At 44.9% G+C, this 22,562-nt stretch overlaps 1 protein-coding gene across 1 annotated transcript; it reads left to right on the forward strand.

Annotated features, from left to right (window-relative positions):
• The first annotated feature begins 1,673 nt into the window (after window positions 1-1,673).
• LOC146189482 (guanine nucleotide-binding protein G(o) subunit alpha-like) lies at window positions 1,674-21,311 on the forward strand. The gene is made up of 10 exons (XM_084604288.1): window positions 1,674-1,912; window positions 4,936-5,137; window positions 6,025-6,116; window positions 6,546-6,638; window positions 8,453-8,613; window positions 10,086-10,214; window positions 12,032-12,161; window positions 12,788-12,859; window positions 13,915-14,002; window positions 15,542-21,311. Exons 2-10 carry the CDS (start codon window positions 5,014-5,016, stop codon window positions 15,730-15,732), a joined length of 1,080 nt encoding a protein of 359 aa, XP_084460414.1. The 5' UTR covers window positions 1,674-1,912; window positions 4,936-5,013; the 3' UTR covers window positions 15,733-21,311.
• The last annotated feature ends 1,251 nt before the right edge of the window (window positions 21,312-22,562 follow it).

Below are 22,562 nucleotides of genomic sequence, written 5' to 3' on the forward strand. Positions count from 1 at the left end.
GCGCTAACCAACGAGCAAAACCATTAAATCATTCCAAACAGTGCTATGTAGGTGTAGTCTATGCAATGCGGAGTAAATCCGGCTTATTTAATTTATTTAATTAATTGCGGTGCTAATATTGAAAATTAGCCCTGCAATCATTTTTTTTTTTCATGTGTACGTACGTGCATGTGATGACATATGTTTCTCGCAAACACATCAGTGCCGCTAACGCTTTAATTGCGTAGCGAAGTATGGAAACTTCAGTATCACGCATGTGATGATAATTTCCTTTTTTCGAGATTCTCTGTGGATTCAGCGCCAAAACATGAACGTTCCCTTTAGGCATGAAACACGGGTGAACACAGCAGAAAAACTTGACTGCCGTGTTCAGACAACGCGCGAATTATGTTAGCAAAGCGTGAACTTATATTACGCCAGTAACTTTATCGCGCCTACACCAGCACCCTGCCAATTGAGTGCCAATACGTTCGTTCATTCTTCGATACGGCTGCATGGAGAAAAAAGAACGTCGACAATCTATTACCGGCTGCTACTACGTACACACGGCATTATTTTGATTAAGCAGCCTTAATTAATAACGAGGCCCTGCTGTGACATGTACGTATTTTCAGGTGCGGAATATTTACAACCTCTAAATTCCTAGCTCTTTCCTGAGGCTCGCTCGCTGGTCATTGAAATATTTGGAAAACAATTTATGGCTGCGCAGTATAAAATGATGCGTTATTGTTTTTAGTATTTGTTCTTCCTGTACCTAATTTCGTGAGTATGCGAAAGTCTCCGTGCGACCATACAGGTTATATCCAGCGCAATTATAATAGCGGATCAGGCGCAATAAGCTGACATAGCTTCTGCTCATTGAATACGCCGTGAATCATGCGCCGAACAACTGCTGCGTCGAAACGGTAGGAAATTTCTCATACACCCATAGAAATCGTCTGAGATTCTGCAGATAAACAAAGACGACAGCCGGCGAAAGATAGGTTGGGCTTACCCGCACAGCTACTAGATCTTGTGGCTCGGCGCTCCTGCCAGGTTTTACGAAATGCCGCTTGGGGCTGCACTTCAGGGTGAATAGAGAAGGAAACAGCACTTTGGTCCTTCAGTTGGACACCCTGTAGAAAAGAGTCGTCGTCGCTGGCATGGCGATTATCAGAGAAAACAGGGAAACGCGCACAACCATCGCAACTCCCATCGCAGGGATTGAGTTCTGTGGTGAAGGCTAACCTTCGGGGGCAGCTCTGGCTGACGCTGTCGCCACCTGTGTTTCGTTTCGGAATTGTTAGAAAAAGAGCACAAGCATAAAATTTGAAAAAAAAAAAAAGAAAAAAAACTCGACGGACTTGTTATTTTGCTGCGTGCCCGCACACGCACAACTTAATGTAACTAAACTTTACCTCACATATAAGACTGTATATAAGATGTACTAGCAATCTGAAGCGATTTGTCCATGGTAGAAGGCTTTATTCACATAATTTGTGCAAGTACTGTATCGCTGGGTAATGGTATTTTGAATTTCTTTGCAATAGATGGGAGTAATTTATGATTTCCTGCGAACTATTGTTACTGTAGAACCCGCCGCATATTTGCATCCTCATAATCAAAGTGGTTATGGCGATATGGACGACACACAACAGCGGTGAAGCGAAGCTTCGCTGGCGTCTGCGTCTTGCCGCAAGGCCTTCTGGGAATGTCAACAAGCCTGTGCGTGCGTACGTGAGTCATCGCGTGAGCACGTTGTGCTCGCAGCATTGTTATCCTCTCGTCGTCATTGTCGTTGACCCGCTTGTGTCTGCTGTGCATCAAAAAGCTCCATCAACGTACCGCCAACACCGACTCTGGTATTCGTCGCCACCCGTCTATCCGTCTCGCTCAGTTCGCACTGACCTCTCCGTGCAAGCACAGATACAGCGTAAGCGACTCATCAGCGTCTATTTAAAAATGTCTGCCGCTTGTACTCGCTTTGTTGTCGGAAATGAGATTGGCTGCGCTTACCACGTGCTCGTTTGCGTCACTTAGCGGCGCCGGGCTATCTTATCAGACGCGATTGCGGCGAACTTTTCCTGAGCGAAGTCTTTATTTTTCTGACGCTTCTATCAGGCACTGGTTGACCCACTCGTCGGCAACCCTTCCTATCTTGCGCCTGAGGTTATATAACCAAATTCTTCTTCATGAAGCCAATTGAAACGGCCCATTGTGCAGTTTTCCGGTTCGATGTATTGGGCTGCGCATATTAATTGTGAGGTCGACAGCTTTTCCCACTGAAAGCTACTTGTCAGCATGCATGCCGGGGTACCAACTGCACATATGCCGGGCTGCTGCCCGACTCCCGGGCGGCAAAAATGTACGGTCTTGCGTCAGCGAAAAAGGTGTTCTCGTTAATCTAGCGGTTCCGTGTCTTCATCGCGAAAGCTAAATGTGTTCTTTTTTGATAACCAGGCGTTGTTTCAGCGAAACGGTATCGCATATACAGCCGTGCTCTGTGCCATTCGATTGGTGCTGCTACTACTGGGTCATCGTTGATGGCCACAGTTCGAAGCGCGTTGAATTCGCTTCTTTCACACCGGCGCCGTTACTTGTGACAGGTGTCGGATTTGCACATTTCATGCACTGGAAAAATGCGCGACCGCGCCGTGCCGGATACGGCGCCGACATTCCCACATGGGCCGGCCGCTACGACGCTACGCACCTGCTCGTAGTCGAGCGTAGCGGTGCAGAAGGTGCAGCGTGAGAGCGGAAAGACCCGGATGTCCGCATGATCTCGGCTTCTCTTTTGACACTTCCCTCATAACTCACCGACCGCGGACGCTGTTCTGTGATTTGTTTGTTTGGTTCAGGCTTGTTGCTGCGCTTGGCCGGTTTAAGTGTGTGATTTGTTGCTCCGTCATATGTGGCATTTTGTTTTTCTTTTTAGCGGCCCGTGCCCGATCGCTCGCACGTGGGCGTGGGACAGGTGATTTGGCGCGTGCTTTTTGAGCGATGCTGCGGCAGATTGCAGGTTGAAAAAGTGGAGGGGTGTTTTCGCGCTTTTCTTTGTTTCTTTCGGGTATCCTCTGCTATTTGCCGCGCCTATCGCGTAGAATCGCGCAACACACGGTGTGGCATATATGTTTGCTGCCGAGTTTAAAGTCTCTAGGTAGGCTCTGTTATCTGGGTACTTTATGAAGTGAATTAGTTCGCTAGTTGAGGCTTCTCGTCAGCCGGCGGTCAGTTCATCTTATTGCATTTATTTTTATTTTCGCGAGTACTGGCGTTTTGCAGGAGACAAGCTGCGGTAAAGGAGGATCACAACTTGTCTCCGTTCATCATGTAACATGGCGTATCGCAGGCAAATGACGTACATACAAGCATGCGTGGGCATCTTGACAGTAGCAGCGTGAAAAACAAGGGTGGGAAAAGGAACAAGATAGGCGCTTTCACATCGTCCAAATCTTTAACCTTCTGCAATACCTAGCGAGCTTGTGACAAGAATAAAAGTTAAAATCTTGTATATTAAACAGAAAAAAAAAAAAAAAAAATGTGCCAGGGTGCTATGAACAAATGTATCTTAGTATTTTTCAAGTTTTTATTTGACAGCCCTGTGACCGCTGAGTCTGTGTTTTTTTTTTGTGAGGAAATTATACTTGAGCTGCATATGTAATGCAGGTTAGCATAGAAAAGGGAATAGTGTATGAACCAAACTGCTACCGTTTTCAGTGCTAGGAATGAAAACGACTTTCTTTCTTTTTTTTTTTTTTTTGAGAAAGAAAAAAAACTAGTGCTTATCATTATGCACTCCTTCTCTCCTCTTTCTCTTCTTTTTTTCTCATCTCTTCCTCCTTCTACTCTCTCTCCTGAAAAAAAAAAAGGGGGGGGGGGGGGGGTTGAACTGCTGGTAGCCACAGTGCGTGTAGGCAAGCACATTACAAAAGGGTCAACCTGCTCCCCTCCATTCTACTTTTTTTTTTTTAAAAAGGGTCAACCCGCTCCCCTCCATTCTACTTTTTTTTTTTTTTTTTTGCCAGGGCTTTGGCGGTCACCATCTTTTTTCTTTTCCTCTCTTTTCTTTTTTCATTTGACTGCCACATTCTGCAGTTACCACTAAATAGGAAGATTTTGGTGTTTAGGCAAGAAAAGATTAAAATTAGAGAGACGTTGCAGCCACAGCCTGCTTTTCATACCCAAACTGAAGTGCATCACGTGCATATTTATTGATATCGCAATAAAACAAAGGCATTGTACTTGCATAAAGCACTGCAGTAAACTGTATGCATCCAGAGGTTTGCCAGGGCTTTGGTGCTGTTGATTATGGCAGGAGCACATAGCAGGCACTGGAAGGTGACTTGTGTGTCACATCTGATCACAATGTCGCATGTGTCACCATTTCACCTAGCATGCATGTCAAAGACAAAGTTCGTCTTGCAGCGGGAGCTTTTTTTATGGCACTTTAGTATCAAGCATGCAGTAGCCAGTAGCGGCCAGTAGAGTTGACATAAATTTCACTGACACAAAGTGCAAGTTTGTTTTATGCTCCTAGCCATGTAGTCTACATTCATGCTTAATCACAAGCCAACTCAGTATGTTTACCTCTTTGCACTGCCCTTGTATCAACCACAGCATTGAGCTTTACACCCACGTTCACTCTCTGCGCTAGTGTTGCAAAGTTGACCGTACAAAGCTGGCTTAGGGCCTTAAACAAGTTGTTCTTCTATTCCGAAGTCTGAACAGATCAGCGAGGGATGAGTCATTTTTTTTTATGGCCCTTAGCCCATACCTTGTGCTAGCCTTCTTGAAAGGTCAAATTTACGAGTTTCAACTTCATTGATACTCTTGGTGACCTGACAAGAATTGTGGTTTCCTTGCATTGAGACTTCACCTAAGCAAGTACACTTTGACACTTGTTGCGAGGAATGCTGCTGGCACACATTGTAACACGTTCATTTCATTGCATTGCAGTTCACTGTTGGTGGAAGAGGAGAGTCCCTTTCCTGTTGTGTCGTTGTGGCCTGGCCCCAGCGCAGAGTGTGATGGAGCATGGGGGGATGCCTCAGTCTTGACGATGAGGAGAGGAAGGCCCGCCTGCGCAGCGCCCAGATCGACCGGCAGATCGCTGAGCTTGCCCGCCAGGAGTGCAATGTCATCAAGATCTTGCTACTTGGTAAGGGATGCCACCCCCCATGTCACTGTACGAGGGGGCTTCAGTGTTTGGCCCCAGAGAAGCTTTATTCATAGTGCGGTGCTTGCTGCCTGGGTTGTGTCAACTTGCCAAGCTTGTTTATTGCTATAACTGATAGTTTCAGCCAGAAGGCAGGAAAACTGCTAGCATGATTGCTTGTGCCTGTTGAATTTGGCTTCGTCGTGGTTTCTTCTTTAACGTGTGGAATGGTTTTTCTAAAGGAGCTCTCCTGAAAGCTTAAGGTGACAGTTTAGTGGGACTGCGTCAAAATTTGCAGCGGAACACAAAAATAAGTCTGCTTCCAGCACTGCTGTTACCACTTCAGCAGACCTGCTGGTTTTTTCTTGACGAAATGGCAGTCTGTTGGCTGTATGTGCTGTAATAATGGAGCTGTGTCAAGTAGCTTGTATAGTAAATGGAGTGCAATGTATGTAGTATATGTACTTGTTGTGATGATACGGACACCACATTCTTTCTTTAACTGCTGCTTGGCAAATTCTGGTGCTTGAGTGCAGAGCTGTGCATTTCTTCAGACATTACTTGCCTAGCTCTGATTGCTACTCGTCCACTGGCCTGTCTCACAGCTGTTCTGCACATTAAAGGGTGAGGGAAGTACGCAGATTTAAAAATGCAGGGTTTTACGACCACAGACTATAGGAGGTACCTGCGCACTCAGCACATATTCTAGGCATGTCGTTGCATAGAGTTGCTATTACTGCTCTCACTGTCTCCATTTCTGGAAAAAAAAAAAAAAGAAAGAAAGAAAGCGAGAGACGTGTGAATGCTGTCCCAGACCTAATTATAGTCGTCTGACACGGTGCGAGACTTGGCTTCGCATAATGAACTCCAATCTCTGTGGTGGTGAACAGGGGCCGGGGAGAGCGGCAAGAGCACCATCGTGAAGCAGATGAAGATCATCCACAGCGAGGGCTTCTCAGATGAAGAACTGCGCAGTTTCCGGGTGAGTTACCAGACTTCTCACTGAAACTGAAATTCCCGTGCAACTTTTTATGGGCGCTCTCTGGGCTTTACGTCTTATCATAGATTGGGTATGTGTAGGATAAAACAAGTGTTGTCGCAAAAGAGTAGAGAAAAGAAAACATAGCTATTTTAAAAGCACCTTGCCTTTTCACTGGAAGGCCTCACTTGTATTCAATACTCAGTGCAATAAACCCCAAAGTTCTCGTGTCTTTAACGGAAAAAAAGAAAACCTTTTGCCAATAAAGGAAGCATGTGAAGCCGTGTGCAGCTGTGTCTTGCTTGAGCGTAAACTAAATTTGCCAGGTGTTGGAGATAAAGCTGACAGCTGCAAAGGCTTAGTTCTTTATAGCTGCTGACTCTGCACCCACTGGTGCCTAACTGTGTGCCCTTCCGCAATGATGCCACACAGCCAACGGTGCTGGACAACCTGCTGGGCTCAATGAAGTACGTCCTGACGGGCATGGGGATCCTGAGAATCAACCTCGAGAATCCCAAGAACAAGGTGGGCTGCTCTCTCTGCCTCTTGTTAGTGCGCTGCCTGTTTGTGTGCACTGTACGCGAGCACTGTTCAAAGGTTGTCTTTTGCCCTGTGTAGCGTCTCGGGGCAGTCTGTTTGTGCTTGTGTGGCAGTGTACTGGAAACGAGCTACACCAATACCCCTGCCAAACGGGCAAGACGCTCACCATATATGCACTGTGGCAATGCTAAATGGCATGAGGGGAATGTCACTCGCAGGAGGAGAGTGCACTCCAGGAGGAGTGCGTTCACAGAATGCACTTTGCTGGCCGAGTGTGTAGCCTAGCCAGCAGAAACTTTAGAGGCACAAAATACTGTACATAGAAAAAAAAAAAAAGAAAAGAAAAGAAAAAGCACTCACAGCTGTATTCTGCTTGCTGGAACACTGTTTAAAAAAAAAAAAAAATGCTTTGTTATGCCAACAAGCAGCACCAGAACAAAAGAATGAGATCTGCAACAACTCCTCCACACATTGCCGTTACATTGAACTATAATATACAGCGTAGCAGAGGGCAGCCATGTCCCATAGGGCACTTGTCCTCGCAAATAGAAAATGGAGCGGCGACGCTGCTGTCAGCCACTCCTGGGACACTTTTGAATGTACTGCAAGGTGTTTCTCAGTACAGCTACAACAAAATTGATAACTTATTTTGTTTCTCTTGCATGGTGCGTAATACAAAGCAGTATTTAGAGAAAAAAATGCAGCCGCTCAAGCACCATTGTAATTCATAGGTTTCTGGCAACCGCTCTCGCTTGAAATCGGGGCGAAAACAAACGACGTTCTTTCAGAACAATGAGACTCCTGTCTGTTACCCTGTATATTCTAGTTCACTGTACCGTCGTCTCGTTTCTTGTTGAAATTGTGGGCCACCTAGAGATTTGTCTTGGGCGGTCTTGGCTTGTTACTGCATTAAACGGTTAGTTTTGAGAAGTTTGTGCTTTTCCATCTGCTTTTGTTGTTAGGAGTGGCACCCTGCTTCTCTGTTTAGCACCGAATTTTCTAAAATGTCACTTGAGGCGCTGTAAGGGGCACCATAGGCCACAGAGCATATTGCAGTAGAGGTCTCTGGATTGTTTTAGTTACCTGAGGCTAATCAGTGACTTAATAGCTTATGGCACATATGCATTTTGCCAAGCAACTCATTGCAATGCCTTCGTTGATGTGCAGCTGTTGAAATGGGGCCACCATAACCCACGCCATTCTCGGCAACCAGGAAAAAGAAAAAGGTATATTTACATTCAGTGAATGGCAGGTAGCCCAGCCGGAATGGGGACTTTCTGGTGTGGTGCACCTACAGGGTATGGCTGTGGGGGTGTGGCAACTTGGACAGAAGAAGCTTGATTAGTACAGTCGATCCCAGGTGTATTGAAATCAATGATATTACAAAATAATTTGCATGAAAATAGCTAAGCTTATCTACAACCTGGCATCAAGAATACAATCTTCAGTCTGTGCTTTTCACTTGTGCGCATAATTTTTGCCAAGCGCACATAGTGAATTGGAGCAGTGTGTGTTTGATTATGAGGAAATGAGGTGTGGTTATTTGTTGCATTATGGGAGTAGTGTTAGCCAGCTTCATCGTCAGATGCTATTTTCAGGTCAGTGTGCAGTTGAACCTCAGTAGTACGAACCTCACATCCGAACTGTGAGAAATTGGACAGAAATGTTTCTGTGTCATTTGCATTTTTGTGTGCACTTCAGGTTTGGGTTCTATTTAGGCGACCAGTGAGTGACATGTAAATTGGCTCTCGGAAGGGCTTAAGCAGAAATCCTATCTCATCTCCTGTTCTTTGTCGCAGATGTATGCCCAGACGGTGCTGAGCTGCCAGTGCTGCTTTGACGAGAGCATGACCATGCTGCCCTTTGTGGGCTCTGCCCTCAAGAACCTCTGGAACGACAAGGGGGTCCGGCTGGCCGTCGCCCGGGGCTTTGAGTATGAGCTCAACGACTCAGCGCTCTAGTGAGTGTCGCAAGGCACAGAGTTTTTCCAGTGTGAATTGGCAGAGTTTTGACCCTGTAGAAACCAGTCATTGCTTACTGTCAACAGCGTCTGAGCAGAAAAACGAAACTTTTTAACTTTTTATGTTGGCATTATGCAAGGAAAGTACAGCCACACATGTAGGTTGCACATAACAGGGCTTTCTCTCTCTCTCTCTGGTGCTCAGGTGGAAGTGAGGAAAGCACACATAAAAACAATAAAAATATTATCAGCTAGTAGGCAATTATATTTCTAAATGATGTGCAGCTATAAGCTCATCTGTCAGGCTGATCTATGCAGTTGATAGCCGCTGTCACCACCGGCTGGCGACAAAGGCCTGGAAATGAAACTGTAGCCAGACACCCTGTCGGCTTGTTGACTGTCAACACGGCTATCATTGCTCGCATATCACTGGGGCACGGGAAACAATGTAACATGCAGTTCAAACTCTAGGTTGAATATTTGGACGTTAGTTTGTCAAGCAGGTGATATCTCAATACTGCGCCACTTTGTGAGTGGTACCATATTAACTGATGGTGGCGCAAAGCATCTACATAAATGAGCTTTCAACTTCATTGACTTGAATGGGGATTTCATGGGAATCCAGTGACAGTCTAAATTATGTCATCATCATCAGCCTGACTATACCCACTGCAGGGCGAAGGCCCCTCCCATATTCCTCCAATTAACCCGGTCTTGTGTGAGCTGCATCCACTTGACCCCTTCTTAACCTCATCCGCCCACCTAACTTTCTGCCGTCCCCTGCTACGCTTTCCTTCCCTCGGTATTCAGTTTATTATCCTAAGCAACCATCGTTTATCCTCTTGTGGCACTACATGTCCTGCCCATGCCCATTTCTTTTTCTCAATTGCAACTAGAATGTCAGTAACTTGAGTTATTTCTTTGACCCACTCTGCGCGTTTCTTATCTCTTAATCTTACCCCTACCATTTTTCGTTCCATGTCCTCTGATTTCTCCTCAACTTAAGTAGAACAAGCTCCTCCTGATACAAGCTCCCAAATTAGTGAGGATCGAAATGATCAGGTTTTATTGTATTAAACCTTGTCCTGGTGAACCTGTCTCCTTCTCTGGCATGACTACATTTTGTGGCTGATCAGTACTTTTTATGTCAGTTAAGATGGAATGATTATCATGTCTGGCTGGTTGAATGTGCATAGGTGAGGAGTTATGTGGTGACAGGGACAGGGATCTTGCCTGTCCGTGCAGACTGCAGTAGAGATCTCTTATTGCCCGCACATACATTCTTTAGCATCCATGGCTTTTAACTGTTCTTCAGATCAGCATGATATGAGCAGAGGTTGCTTTGCTTACCTCGAAAGTTCGAGTAGCGAACAGGCGTGCTGTCATTGCTTTGTGGTGAAACTGCGAGCAAAGTGATGAAGGGGTTTAGTGGCACGGGGAATTTCCTCACCATGGCCCCCCTCGTTCTGCAGTCTGTTTGAGAACATGGACCGCATCTGCTCGGAGAAGTACATGCCTACGCCAAGGGACGTGCTGAGGGCTCGTGTGCGCACCAATGGCATCATCGAGACCCACTTCAAGATCGACGATATTGTCTTCAGGTGGGTGGCAGTCGCGCTGCACATAGTCCGGTGGATAGCACTGTTTTCGTCATCACGCTCGGAAGGAAAGCTGTGTTAGGAGCTACGGGCGTACAAGCATTTGAATTGTGAATTTAAATGGGATAGCCAGTCAAAAAATTCAACCTCCAAATAATTAGCTTTGCATACATGGTCTGCAGGGCTCAGATCCATTGATTCTAAAAACCTCCCAGGCTAGGTCACTGGACTGATGCTAACTGGTTCCAAGGGGTACGATTTTTCGTGCGAACTCTCACTGGCAGTATGGGTGTGCTTGCATAGTTCTGTAGGTCAACACAGCGTTTAGTTAAAAAATTTGCTGTGTAATGTAATTCACATTTTCTTTCACAGCATTTCTTGATTGGTAGACATATATCTGCATATGCTTGCAGGCTCTACTCATAAAGTGGTACTAAAAGATCTATGGTAGCTTGATGCTACGGAGCCTCCTTCAGCATAAACCTTTATCTCTAAACGAATGGTGGAGCAGGCTATGCTATCGCATGATTGTGCGTTGTGGTTCCCTGCTGCTAGAAATGTAAACACACGTCTACTTTTACTTTGCTGCATATTGTGCTGCAGGTCAACTCCCAAAGTGTGCGTGCTATAGTTAAATCTCGGCGATACAGGTGCACTTCAGACAGATTTCAGGATGATATGAATTCGTAAACTTCCTTGGCCAGAATGCATTGTGGGCCATTTCAGATGTTTCAAACACACTCTATGAGCACACGGAGTCACATGTGCGCGTGCTGCTGATACGCAGTTGACGCGCGATCGCCATCCTGCAGTACGCACTGCAAGCAGTGAGTGGTGGCAGGCAAGCCTGTATAGTGTCAGCATCACGTTTGCCAGGCATGCGGTGTGCACCTCCAAAAGGTGGCGTCGCAGTCACAAGTCATACACTTCGCATCTTGAGCAGTAGTGGCTGAACCGAGCCATAGTTTAAAAAATCTTGTCAGCCGTACACAGATCTGCATGAATCGATTTGCTCTCCTATTAGATACAGATTTTAATTTTCTTTTTTTTTTTTTGTAGGAATATGAATTTTGGTTGTGTGGGCATATTTTGCAATCCTGTGAGATTCTTAACATAGAGGTTCTTTTGTATGTGTATGCTCTGGTAACAGTGGTACAGAGTAATTCTTGAGGAGAATGTCTTTAAGACAGCCAAAATGCCACCATGTACCCTTTCTTTTTTTTTCTTTAAGCTTCTGCCTTGCGTCTAAGCTGTCATGTATGCCCTCAATGATTTCTAGGCTGTGTATTATTGATAAAAGGAATGACTGTCCTACTGAGAAGCAAACAGGGGAGGATTTTTTATAGTGTACACTGGTCATGCTATTTTGCTTGCTCGTCTCCGAGTGCTTCACACGCAGTATTGGTATCCATTTTCAGTTTGGATTCTACATTTGGTGCTAATTGATGAGGGCTCAAGTCATGTTGGAATCTTTTTATTCAGACACCCTTGGTGGAAACTGTCTCCGATGACCCATTTCCATTAGGCTAGCTGTTTGCATTTGAATCTTTTCTACAGCAGCAAAGTCTTCTTGCCAGTTTTTGCTTTTTCTTTTTATGTCTATAGTACCTTGTGAAAAAGCTGTGTGCTTCCAAAATAGTGATGTTTTGGCAGCTGAGAGATTTCTCCTCCTATCAGAGGGATCACCAACCGTGTACCTCTCCACCTGGAGGTCATTGACAGCCTGGCTCATGTTGTCATCCTTGTTGCTAGCCAAATTAGGCCTCATTATTGGCATTTTATTATTCTTCAACCATGACATGCGTGTATGGTGTGTGCAGGATGTTTGACGTGGGTGGCCAGCGGTCCGAGCGGCGCAAGTGGATTCAGTGCTTTGATGACGTAAAGGCAGTGCTCTATGTCGTGGCCCTGAGCGGCTACGACATGACCCTCCAGGAAGATCCCACTGTGGTGAGTGGCTGGCACTTAGTGAACTTCCCAGCAGATCGTTGTATAGGAAAGATGAGCACATCCCGTGGTCTGAATTCAAAGAGTACACTGCGCCACCTGCAAGCAGTCAGGTGAACTGCTCAGGCATGTTCAGTGGAGAGCAAGAAGTCCAAATTGGGTGGGAATGCAGAAGAAAAAAAAACATTTATTTCGGAACTGTCGCAGAAGTCAGTCACTTGAAAAGCCTGTGGGTATTAGGGAGACTTTCTTGGAGTCACGGATAGGCAAATCGGGGGGCAACAATTTTTCCCCAAGCACACGCATCTCGTAAATTTTTATCGTTGACTGTGCTGCCGGCTACAAAAGTAAATACTACGCAGAAGCTGCTCAGAAGTAGTGTTGCCTGAAGCCTGATATCGTCAAAGTAATTGGTGCAGCTGGGATACATTCGGAATAGCCCACCAGGTTTTCAAGACCTACATCACTAGAACGCTTCCACATCGCTTTGCAAATGTCATTTCAACACTTTATTTGATGCTGACTGTGTGCTTGCCCTCGTAAATCTACGGAATGTGTGCTGGTTTTTCTAGCTTTCAGACCTGTCTTTCTGACACACGTGTGTCATGTGGATTGCTTTGTTGTTCCAGAACCGGCTGCACGAGAGCCTCAAGCTGTTTTCATCCATCTGCAACAACATGTTCTTCACAGACACCTCCATGGTTGGTGCCCCACTGTTTGCACTGTGCTGTCCATACTTATTTCGTCTTGTGAGCGTTGACGCTGTCGTTTTTATGGCATTGCTGTTGTGGGGTAGCAGGAAAAATGGGAATGCATTGAATGCCTTATTCGCGTCGCTGGTGTCTCTTCTTTGTTGTGCTGCGGTTTAGCCTTTTGTAACACTCGCTGTGTGAGTGCTCGCTTTGTCGTGAATTATACACAGAAAACAATGACCGGGATAAATTTAGTGGTTTGGGAGAAGAAGGGTGTTGTGTTCTCTTTTGTGTGTGCCTGTGCTGCGTTGCATGTGAATGTGTACTGCATGCATTCTCTGGTCTAGCCTGAGAGGCAGCAGCGACTCTTTGTTGAAGTGGAATCAAAAAAGAGTGTCTTATTATTGTGCTCAGATAAATATAACCGATCAGAGTTTCTCTCTGTTATTTCATTGGTAGTTGGCAGCAGAATACACCCCCCATGTGTTTATGGACCTATCCACGTCTGTGTAAATCAAAACAGTTTCATAGCTAGCTTTCATGTGCTCTCTGGATCAAATTGCAACTAGCCAGCAATTAGTTCTGAGGGTGCTCATTTCAGTGCTTGCGTGAATTCATGCCTGCAAAGTTTGTATTTGGTGTCCTCTTCATTATTTATTGCCTGCACATTTTGTCAAACGGTAAACTTGATTACTCTTTTTATTTTTTATTTTTTAAAGCGATAGCTTCACTACGAGAGGTAAAGCCAAGGTAACTGTGTGCTTCCTATGACCTTCGAACAGCTGCGAGGTCAAGTTTGAACTAAACCCACAACTACTTTGGGTAGCTATGTTCCCACCAAAGGTCAAGGTCATAGTTAATGGTCAAAGGTCAACTCATGTGGGAAGTAGCTTAACGCTTGACCAGCTGCTTGGCGAGACATGATTGCTGACATCAGTCTTGAGTTTATATAGAGGCAGCTGGAGCTATTGCTTCACATTAGGTTTAACCGAAGCTAAACCACGGCCGTTTTCTTTTTTTTTTTTTTCCTCTTTTTTTTTTTATTCCCACCTCCTGCGCTGCAGATTCTGTTTCTCAACAAGCTGGACCTGTTCCGGGAGAAGATCCTCTACTCGGACCGCCACTTGCGGTACTACATGCCAGACTACAAAGGTCAGCAGCTCATCTTGTTGATCTGCACTGGTTGGTTTTGGGGCAAAAATAGAAAAGGATGAGAGAGAGCAGATTGCACAATAATGCAGTCGGCACCATGGGGGCTAACGAACACAGAGAGAATTGCAAGATGCATCATATATTTGAAATGTTTACTACAGCACATGGGAAAGTACAGAAACATGCACAAGTCATTGAACCACATTTTGCTGAGGTTGCCATGGTGGTCAGTGGCTTTGGTGCTCAGGTGCTGATTCCAAGGCGACGGTTTTGATCCTAGTCTTAGCGGTCATATTTACGGTGAATGTGAAATACAAAAATGGTCTGCATACTGTGTTAACCAAGACATCCTTCATAGCCAGTGTGTTTCTAATCTTATGAAGCCCCACCGTTTACCATTTGTATTTTTGTTTTGGTGTGATTGCCGATGCCCAGCCTTGACACTTCAGCCAGCAAATAACACTGTTTGCATAGTCCCCTTTTATGACATTCATCATAACTCACCACTGCTAATGGCTGAAGAGCTAAAATAATATTGAAGCCAGTCACAGTGAAATACAGTGGTGGTTTGGGACCCAAATGAGGCAACTCTCTAGACCTCTTAAAGGTTAACGGAAGTTGTATAGCTTGAACTCATAGTATCTGTACAGCTGTGCTTGGTTGGATGCTTACTGTGTTTATCCTTTCACTGTAGTTGCACTTCATGTTGGAGGAGGAGGAAGATGAGGAGGAAAGGCAGGGAGGTTAACCAGTAAAAGCAACCGGTTTGCTACCCTGCACTGGGGGAAGGGGATGAGTGGATATAAAAGTTGTGAGAGGAATAGTTGAAGTTAGTACAGTCACATAACAGACACGCCACATCACATCACGTCACAGTCATGTCATAGCAAACTCATAGTCTTTCGATTAGGCCTGTGGTTCTCGTAAAGCGGAGCAGTGCCTGAGAGGCCTTCACCGCAGACGATCGCCGTGGCCAGGGACCTAAAATCTTAGTTTCACTCAATGGGCGTCCATCTAGATGCTCCAGCATACGGCACAGACACTGCCTTTCCTCACTGTATATCGGGCACTCACAAAGAATGTGGCCTATAGATTTGTCGCATCCACAGTTTGTACATGCAGGGCTGTTTGCCATGCCATGCCACCTGGCCTACCCCGACGCGAAGAAACTTTGCTGTGCCGCCTGTGGGTTGATGTAGCATTCACACACTTAATGTTGAAGGTTTCTCTAAAGCCGTTGGTTCATCATTCGCATAATTCAGTGACATAGTAAAGGCTGTAAGGGATTCAAAATTGAGCAACAGAACTAAAATGGCATAAAAGTACTATGAAGTTTGCTTAGGTACTGTGAAGAACCGTAACGGTATTGTAAAGGAAGTGCGAACGAATTGTGAAGGTAGTATGAAGGCAGTGGGAAGCTGTATACCTTCGCATAACACCAGATGTTCTTTAAGCTGTACCCTTGGCCAGGTGACATTGCTCGTGCAACCCAGGAGAACGTGCTCACAGCGTGCAACCATGTGCTTCCCCCCATTTCAGGTGCCGACCACGACGTGGACAGTGGGGCACTCTTCATCCAGCACAAGTTCCAGAGCCGCAACCGGGACCCAGGCAAGGTGGTCTACCCACACTTCACCACCGCCACCGACACCAGCAACGTCCAGGTGGTCTTCCAGGTCGCCATGGACACGGTGCTCCGAGGCAACCTGCGCACTGCGACCCTGCTGTAGCCTTCACACATTTGCGAAGTACGGACAGCGAGCTTAGCTCATACTTTGGAAACAGCCACAGGCTGCTGGCCAAACACTTGGCAAGTGCCCATAGTGTGGGGACAGCTGTGGCCATCAGATATCTTGTTAATCATCCTGACTATTCATTGTTTTGGTTGCAGCTAAAGATTAATAAGAATCTGCTGGTTCACTGGAGAGCACTCAGATGAACAGAAAAACAGCTGCTGTTAATTTACTGTGCTGTGTCCTAAGTGGATGGGGCAGGGGGCTTTTTTTGTCTGCCTGACTGGTACAGACTGGTCACTTTCTTGTAGCAGAGGTTCAAGCCTGCTGCTCACTTGCATATAGGCTACAGCAGAAGCAGTTATTGGTGATGAGCGCTGCTGGCTATCTCAGTCTGGTTGTTTTATTTCATAACACGGATTCTTTTAAAAGAATCTACACCTTTTACAGTGACTTCGGTCACGTGTAATGGAGTACAACTCAAGTATGAATTGGCAGATGCTCCTTCGGGTAGGCCGACCCAGTTAATGGCGTCAACCTAGTGTCGTTACGTGGCCGTCTATCTCGCTGCTGTGCCAGCTACCAGGAGGTGCATGCTAGTAGGGCAAGGTGGTTTGCCACGACATTATAGAGCGGACCAGATGCTGCTGGTTTGGGAAGCTTCCTGTGAAGGACTTTGGGGCTTCCTTGTTCTTGTACTGTGTCCGACTATAGTGCAGTTACTGCACATGTTCTATTACAGATGTGCCTTAGCTAAACATTTTTACAACACAGAATGCTTGGATGCATGTCATGTGCAATATTTGCTCTACGCTTGCCTTACCTTTGATACACAGGGCCCATTTCCCAGCCAAGTCTTCTGCCAAGTATACCACTTAAATGTTCAAGCATTTCAACCCTGCGGTTACGTGTGCAGTGGCATTGTGCAATACCACATTATTTTGGCTACTTTCTGCCATTGTGAAACTCGCTGCAGAGATTCCGTTGAAATTGTGAGCGTGATCTCACTTAGCACTTTGATTTGATGCTGCATTCGCAGATGCGCTTGCTCATATCATGATACTGGTGATGTGTTCCATCTGAATGAGCTCTAGTATATCTTTTCCCAAAATGTGCTACATATGCTGCAAAATATTTTGGTTTACCTAATTAGCTGTCATAATTGATAGCTAATTAAATAAACAAATGATTTTACAGAAGGCTGCACACAGTATTTTTGGTTGCGGTTCCTACCTACTGTTACATTTTGAAGGGCAGCTTTCTCTCTAGTGCTACCGTACCAGCGTGATACTGCTCAGAGCAATTCGTCACGCCTCTAGTGTCAAAATGGGAGCAACAATACCGGTCAGAGTAATACTTCATGACCCAGTGTCAAAATAGGAAAACGATACCGGTCAGAGCAATCCTTTATGCCCCTTGTAACAAAATGGCAGAATTGGTAGCGGTCAGAGACCGTCATGCCGCCATTATCGAAACAGGAGCGATAATGGTCAGAGCAATCCTATGGGCTTCTCGTATCAAAACAGGAGAGTGATACCGGTCAGAGCAATCCTTTATGCTCCTTGTATCAAAATGGAAGAAGTTATGGCGGTCAGAGCAAATCTTCATGCTCCCAGTATCAAAACGGCAACCCATTGTGCCTCCATTATAAAAAAAAAAGAAGCGATACCGGTCAGAGCAATCCTAATGCTCCCGTATCAAAACGGGAGAAGTGATACGGTCAGAGGAATCTGTCATGCCCCTATTACCAGAACAAGAGGAGCGATACCGGTGGGAGCAATCCTTATTCTCCTTGTATTAAAATGAGAGAAGTGGTGCCGGCAATCCTTCATGCCCGTAGTATTAAAACGGGAGAAAATCACTCTGCTTACCCCAAGATGGGAAGTTGTTACCAGTTGGGAGCAGCTTGTGATGCTGTTGATCCTGCATTTGTTGTGCTTTTAAACAGTCTGGGCTTTTTTTTTTTTTTTTTTTTAGCAGCTGGCATCCCAGCAGAGTTTCTTGAGCTTGTTCATTGAGGATTCTATTTTTTTATACATAGTTCTGCTTGATCATGAGGCTGTTAGCTATACAGCCATTACAAGATAATCAATGCATTTCAGGCTAAGAGGTGACCTTCGGATCTGTTTCCAATGACAGCTTCCAGTCACATCATTCTTGGTTTGGATGGAGATCGTGATAAGCTTGTTGCTTAAGGGAGATGGAAGTGATTACTACTACCTTCATCATTGGCTGACTCGGCATTCAAGGAGTTATATAACCATAGGCTCTGTTAACTTCCACTGCACTATGGAAGTGGGGTGTGAAAATCATGGGCTTTCCGTAATCCTAGCTGGCAGTATTTCATCCTCCCATATCCTCATCTTCGTATCTCTGAGAGACCCGATTTGGAGGACGTTATTTCATTGTCATAGTGGTCACAGGGTAGTTGATGTATGCTATGCAGAACAGCATCGCTGTAGGTTTAACATAGGTTTAACATTGAGCTGTGGCAAGACGCACACTGCTAAGAGAAATTGGCGATGTGATGTGATTAGTGGACATCCGTACTTTCACCTCCATCCCTTGAATCTTTTCTGTCATTTGGGAAGGTGTTCAAACAGGACTCTCCAGGCAGGGGGCCTCAAAGTGAGCTTTCGCTGCTTAACACCCAGGCACAGCTTGGTCAAGGGTAATAGGTTGTGTAAGCCAGAAATACTCAGCTCATTTGCGTTTCTGCATTCATCCATGTGGTCGACTGGTGTGACTCTTGTTTTAAGGATGAAACAAAAATCTGTGATGTGTCAACGTTGCATCACGGGGTTCAGTGATTGCATGCGACATGCCCGTGTATTATACCGTCCATTTTTTTTTTGCATCCAATTCTTACCTGTTGGTATATCGCATAGCTTTTGCTTATTACTGCTTCATATTACTAAAGTAAGTGCCTGTATAAATACACGTGCTGCCATTGCATTAGCTTCTTGCTGCTTCTGCATTGTTTTCTTTACTTCCCTAGTTCTCTCTTGCCCTATTTATTTTTATCGCAGCAACAAGAATGCTTCAGTGTTTATTGGTTCGTGCTTACATTTTAGAAATACTAGAAGCTGGCTTTCAAATAGAAAGCTGCTGAGTAGGTGAAGGGCACTTTCGTCCAGGTCATAAACTACGAGCACATTCTGTCTGCGGGCTTATCATGGCTGTCAGCTTTTCAGGAGATATTCGCTTTTCATGGAGTAAAGCCGTGGACACCACAGGGTTCTCGAGCGCTTTTATCTTTTCCGTAGCTCGGTTTAATTTTTCCTGCGCAAAACAATAATTTAGCATTTATCATGAAAAGCTCGGGTGGTATGATGTAATAATTGCATTCCATTTTTGTATTCGCTGCACTTGGGCCAGTAACAGCAATCTTAACAGTGCACGTCATTGCTTTGGCCTGCGGCAGAGGGCAGGAAATACAGATGTGGTAATGGAATCAATTAGAGCATCGTTATAATATATACCGGCCCCTCTTTAAGTGCCTACCGAACATCTGTCCCTAACCATGTTTACTTTTTTTTTTTCACTTCGCATTCTAATTTATTGGTCACCAAATCACTTATGTACAAACTTGTTATTCAGAGTATTCCATAAACATGATTTTACCATCAGGTTGTGAAATGTTGCACATATTTATTTTTCATGTCTGATATTTCAGTAGAATGAGTCTTTTTGGTTGTATTTTTTTCTTCCAAGCGTGTTATTAGCTAGGAATTTTGGGGCAGAAGATGTGGTTATGACACATGAGGAAACGGCGCCAAAGAACAAAGACGACAATAACGGAAAAGCTGTCTTTCGGGGTGTTCTTGTTTGAGCTGACAGTTGCATTGTTTTGTGTTCGTTGACATTTGGCCTACCTAATGTGGAAATCTTGCCATTTCTATTCACCTTGTGTTTAGATCACATTTTGCTCCTGCTTTTTGTTAGCCCTTCTTGTTAGCCTTTCATCTCGGTCCTTTTAGTTGCTTTTAACTGCTCTAGCTTTCCCCAAGCGTATTAAGTTTGATATGTTACGCTCACTTCCCTTAATTAGCGGCGCTTTGACAGAGGGCACCTAGTTTGAGAACTCTGAGAGCTTGAGGTTAAGATAGGCTGCTATTTTTGCAGACAGAGTTGCTAATTTCGAGATCTGCTTTTGTTGCTGGCACGATTTTTGCTTGTTTGGTGTAGGTTTTTCTGCTGTTTGTGGTTCTTGTTGTCAGTATTGCGTGTACAATCATCAAAAAAGGAAGCCTGGTCGTTCGTGTGCACAGTCTGTTCAAAGCTGTTTGTTGGGGGCTTTTCAGCCGATGATGGTCTTACATATAAGCGCTTGCGTGGGCTAAGCATGTCTTTTTAGCACTCCCCAAAGCATGTATGTTTCACGAGTGCGCAGACAGATTGCAGCAGTGACGGATACACACACCCATTGCAATATCATGTTCCGTTCATTGGTGATTGCAACTGGTGTGAAATGCTAAGGTCTGCCTGTGGGTAGTGTTCTTGTTGCTGTTGTGTTAGTTTTGCATTACCTGTCAAGTTTTGGTCTTGAAAATGCCTGGCACACAGCTGGTCATCTTGTTGGCGGGAGTGCTGAGTGTGTGTGACCCATCTATGGTGTTCCTAATTTGTCAGTTACTTTTTAATCTGACCAGGAACTAGCTTTTAACCAGAGGATTGGGGTTGCTGGGTTATGGCTTCGGTTGTGCTCACCGCATCTTCAAGCATCTTCGTTGGGTTGGTTTTATTTTATTTTTTTTTCTCGACAGCATTTTTGCTTTTTGTAGTTGTGTTTGTTGCGGTTGTGGATGTGTCACACTCCGTTTAAAGTGCTTGTTTGGAGTGTAAATATTTGGTCTGTTGCACTGTGAGCACAGATGCCCAGAAAACGCAAGTGCCTTTTGGCAACGGTGTTGGACGATGCTCTTTGCGTACAGTGATAGCGACGGCAACAACAAAAGCGTGGTGCTGTGATGCAACTGATACAGATTTTCACGTGCTGTTCTGAACGTATATTCCTGATGCACGAGGGAAAGGTTGGGCACGTACCTCTGGCCTGTGGTGAGCCTTGTTCCAATACGCATTCCAATTTCATGCTTTTTGAAGGAGCTTCTGTCTAATGCTGGCTTCAGCTGACGTTAGGTGTGAGGAGTTTGCATTGATTTGCTTGTTAGTGGAAATATGAGGAAGAAATATGAACATTACTCTCATGTAATTTATTCAGCACTAAGCAAGAGGGGCAGCTCATTTTTTGCCAGGGGTTGTTGCTTTGATGCAGTCGCATTTGGCCTAGCTGTACACGTTACAGTGATTAACAAATGTTTGTGAAAACTTTCTCACTGTGCACAACCTTTCGTTAATCTTTGTCATCCGTCATTTTCTGAGTTGATCTCTTGCAAGCTTAGTGCACAAAATGGTCTTGGCTTTTAAGATTGTTCCCTACTCTGAGATAGTACATTGTTCTAATTGGTAAGGCTCTCTGTGTGTCACAAAAATTGTTTATACTTGCTTGCTTGGGAGTAAGCGACGACACTCGACAAATTGTTATATTGACATTATGAGCCATCTTTTTTTTTTTTTTCGTGCATCAAGATGTGAAGTTTTGTTTCATGTGATCATGAATTAGTTCTTACCTTTTCGTTTTTGTTTCTTTGGTGCTGATTGGTCTGGATGTGTGTTGGCTGTTGCTTGAGCTCATCGTCAGCAGGCTGTGGATCGTGCGCGTGTTGACAGGATCACTCCATTCGTGATGTGCTTCCTGTTGGCACAGAATATGAAACTTGGTGCTAGAATGTAAGAATGCATTTATTTGTGGCCTCTCAGTTTACTCGAACAAGGGTTGGTGATGTGTACTTTAGGTCACTGTGACCATTGCCTCGTGTGTGTTGCCTGCAGTTTGTTTTTCTGCGGCTGTGTATGTGGCGGTGTTTGATGACCTGGAGCGAAAGCAGCATTTTTGTGCTTTTTGGCCCGGGACCAATTTACACAGGTGTATTGTATATGCCACAAGTGCCATTTTTACAGGTGTGTATATTTTTTCATGCTCGCGCGGTCTGAAGTGTTTTTGCTTATGAGGAGCTGGTGGAGCTTAAAAACATTGATCTCTTTTATACGAAACGCTGTGTGTATGTGTGGCGATTATTTTTCACAATTATATCACAAACATGTTGCATGACTGCACTGCACAAAACAGTTTTCGACATTTAATTGATCCATAACCTATTAGCACAATCTAGTCCAGTTATATGGAAAAATAAAATTACATTTAGGAAGCTGTTCAGACTTTGTTGGGGTACTGACTCATTGCTAAATTGAAGAGTGAATGGAAATAATCTAGCGTGAGGTGGACAATTAACTATTTACTTCATAAACAGCAAAAATGCAGTAGACCGAAGCTTTCCCCAATCACTCTGACATACTCTGTTATGGCGCCAAGCTTGGGTACCCACCTTAGCCCAATATTGGGCATTGATATCGGCAAATAACCTCAGGCCAACATATACAGGTGCGGACATAAGTAAACGGAGCACGCTTTTCCATTCGAATTAAAATCCCTCCTTCTACTCTGGAGATAAGAAAACAATATTTGTCCATGTAAAAAGGCACTGGCGTCCACTACCGGTTCACACATAATGTAGCATGCGCTGACGACGAAGACGCGCAGAGGTGTGAGAGAACGAAGAAGCGTGCTAGCTCCAAGACTACCTCTAATGCAATTTCTGAACTCTGAGCCTCCCCGGCGCAACTGTGAGGGGCCTCGTTTACACGACAATACCACGACTGCCGGTTTCAATTATGAAACACGTGAAATATTTTAGAAACAAATAGCA

Source organism: Amblyomma maculatum, chromosome 5 (genome assembly GCF_055883805.1).
Source record: "Amblyomma maculatum isolate TAMU_Amacu chromosome 5, ASM5588380v1, whole genome shotgun sequence".
Taxonomy (NCBI): Eukaryota; Metazoa; Arthropoda; class Arachnida; order Ixodida; family Ixodidae; genus Amblyomma; species Amblyomma maculatum.

What these genes read in the sequence shown, in the direction of transcription:
- LOC146189482 (XM_084604288.1), top strand. Translation starts at nt 5,014, where the DNA reads ATGGGGGGATGCCTCAGTCTTGACGATGAGGAGAGGAAGGCCCGCCTG. An exon ending in CTCAACGACTCAGCGCTCTA is followed by an intron (nt 8,614 to 10,085) that starts GTGAGTGTCGCA and finishes CTCGTTCTGCAG; the next exon opens with TCTGTTTGAGAACATGGACC. An exon ending in TCTTCACAGACACCTCCATG is followed by an intron (nt 12,860 to 13,914) that starts GTTGGTGCCCCA and finishes CCTGCGCTGCAG; the next exon opens with ATTCTGTTTCTCAACAAGCT.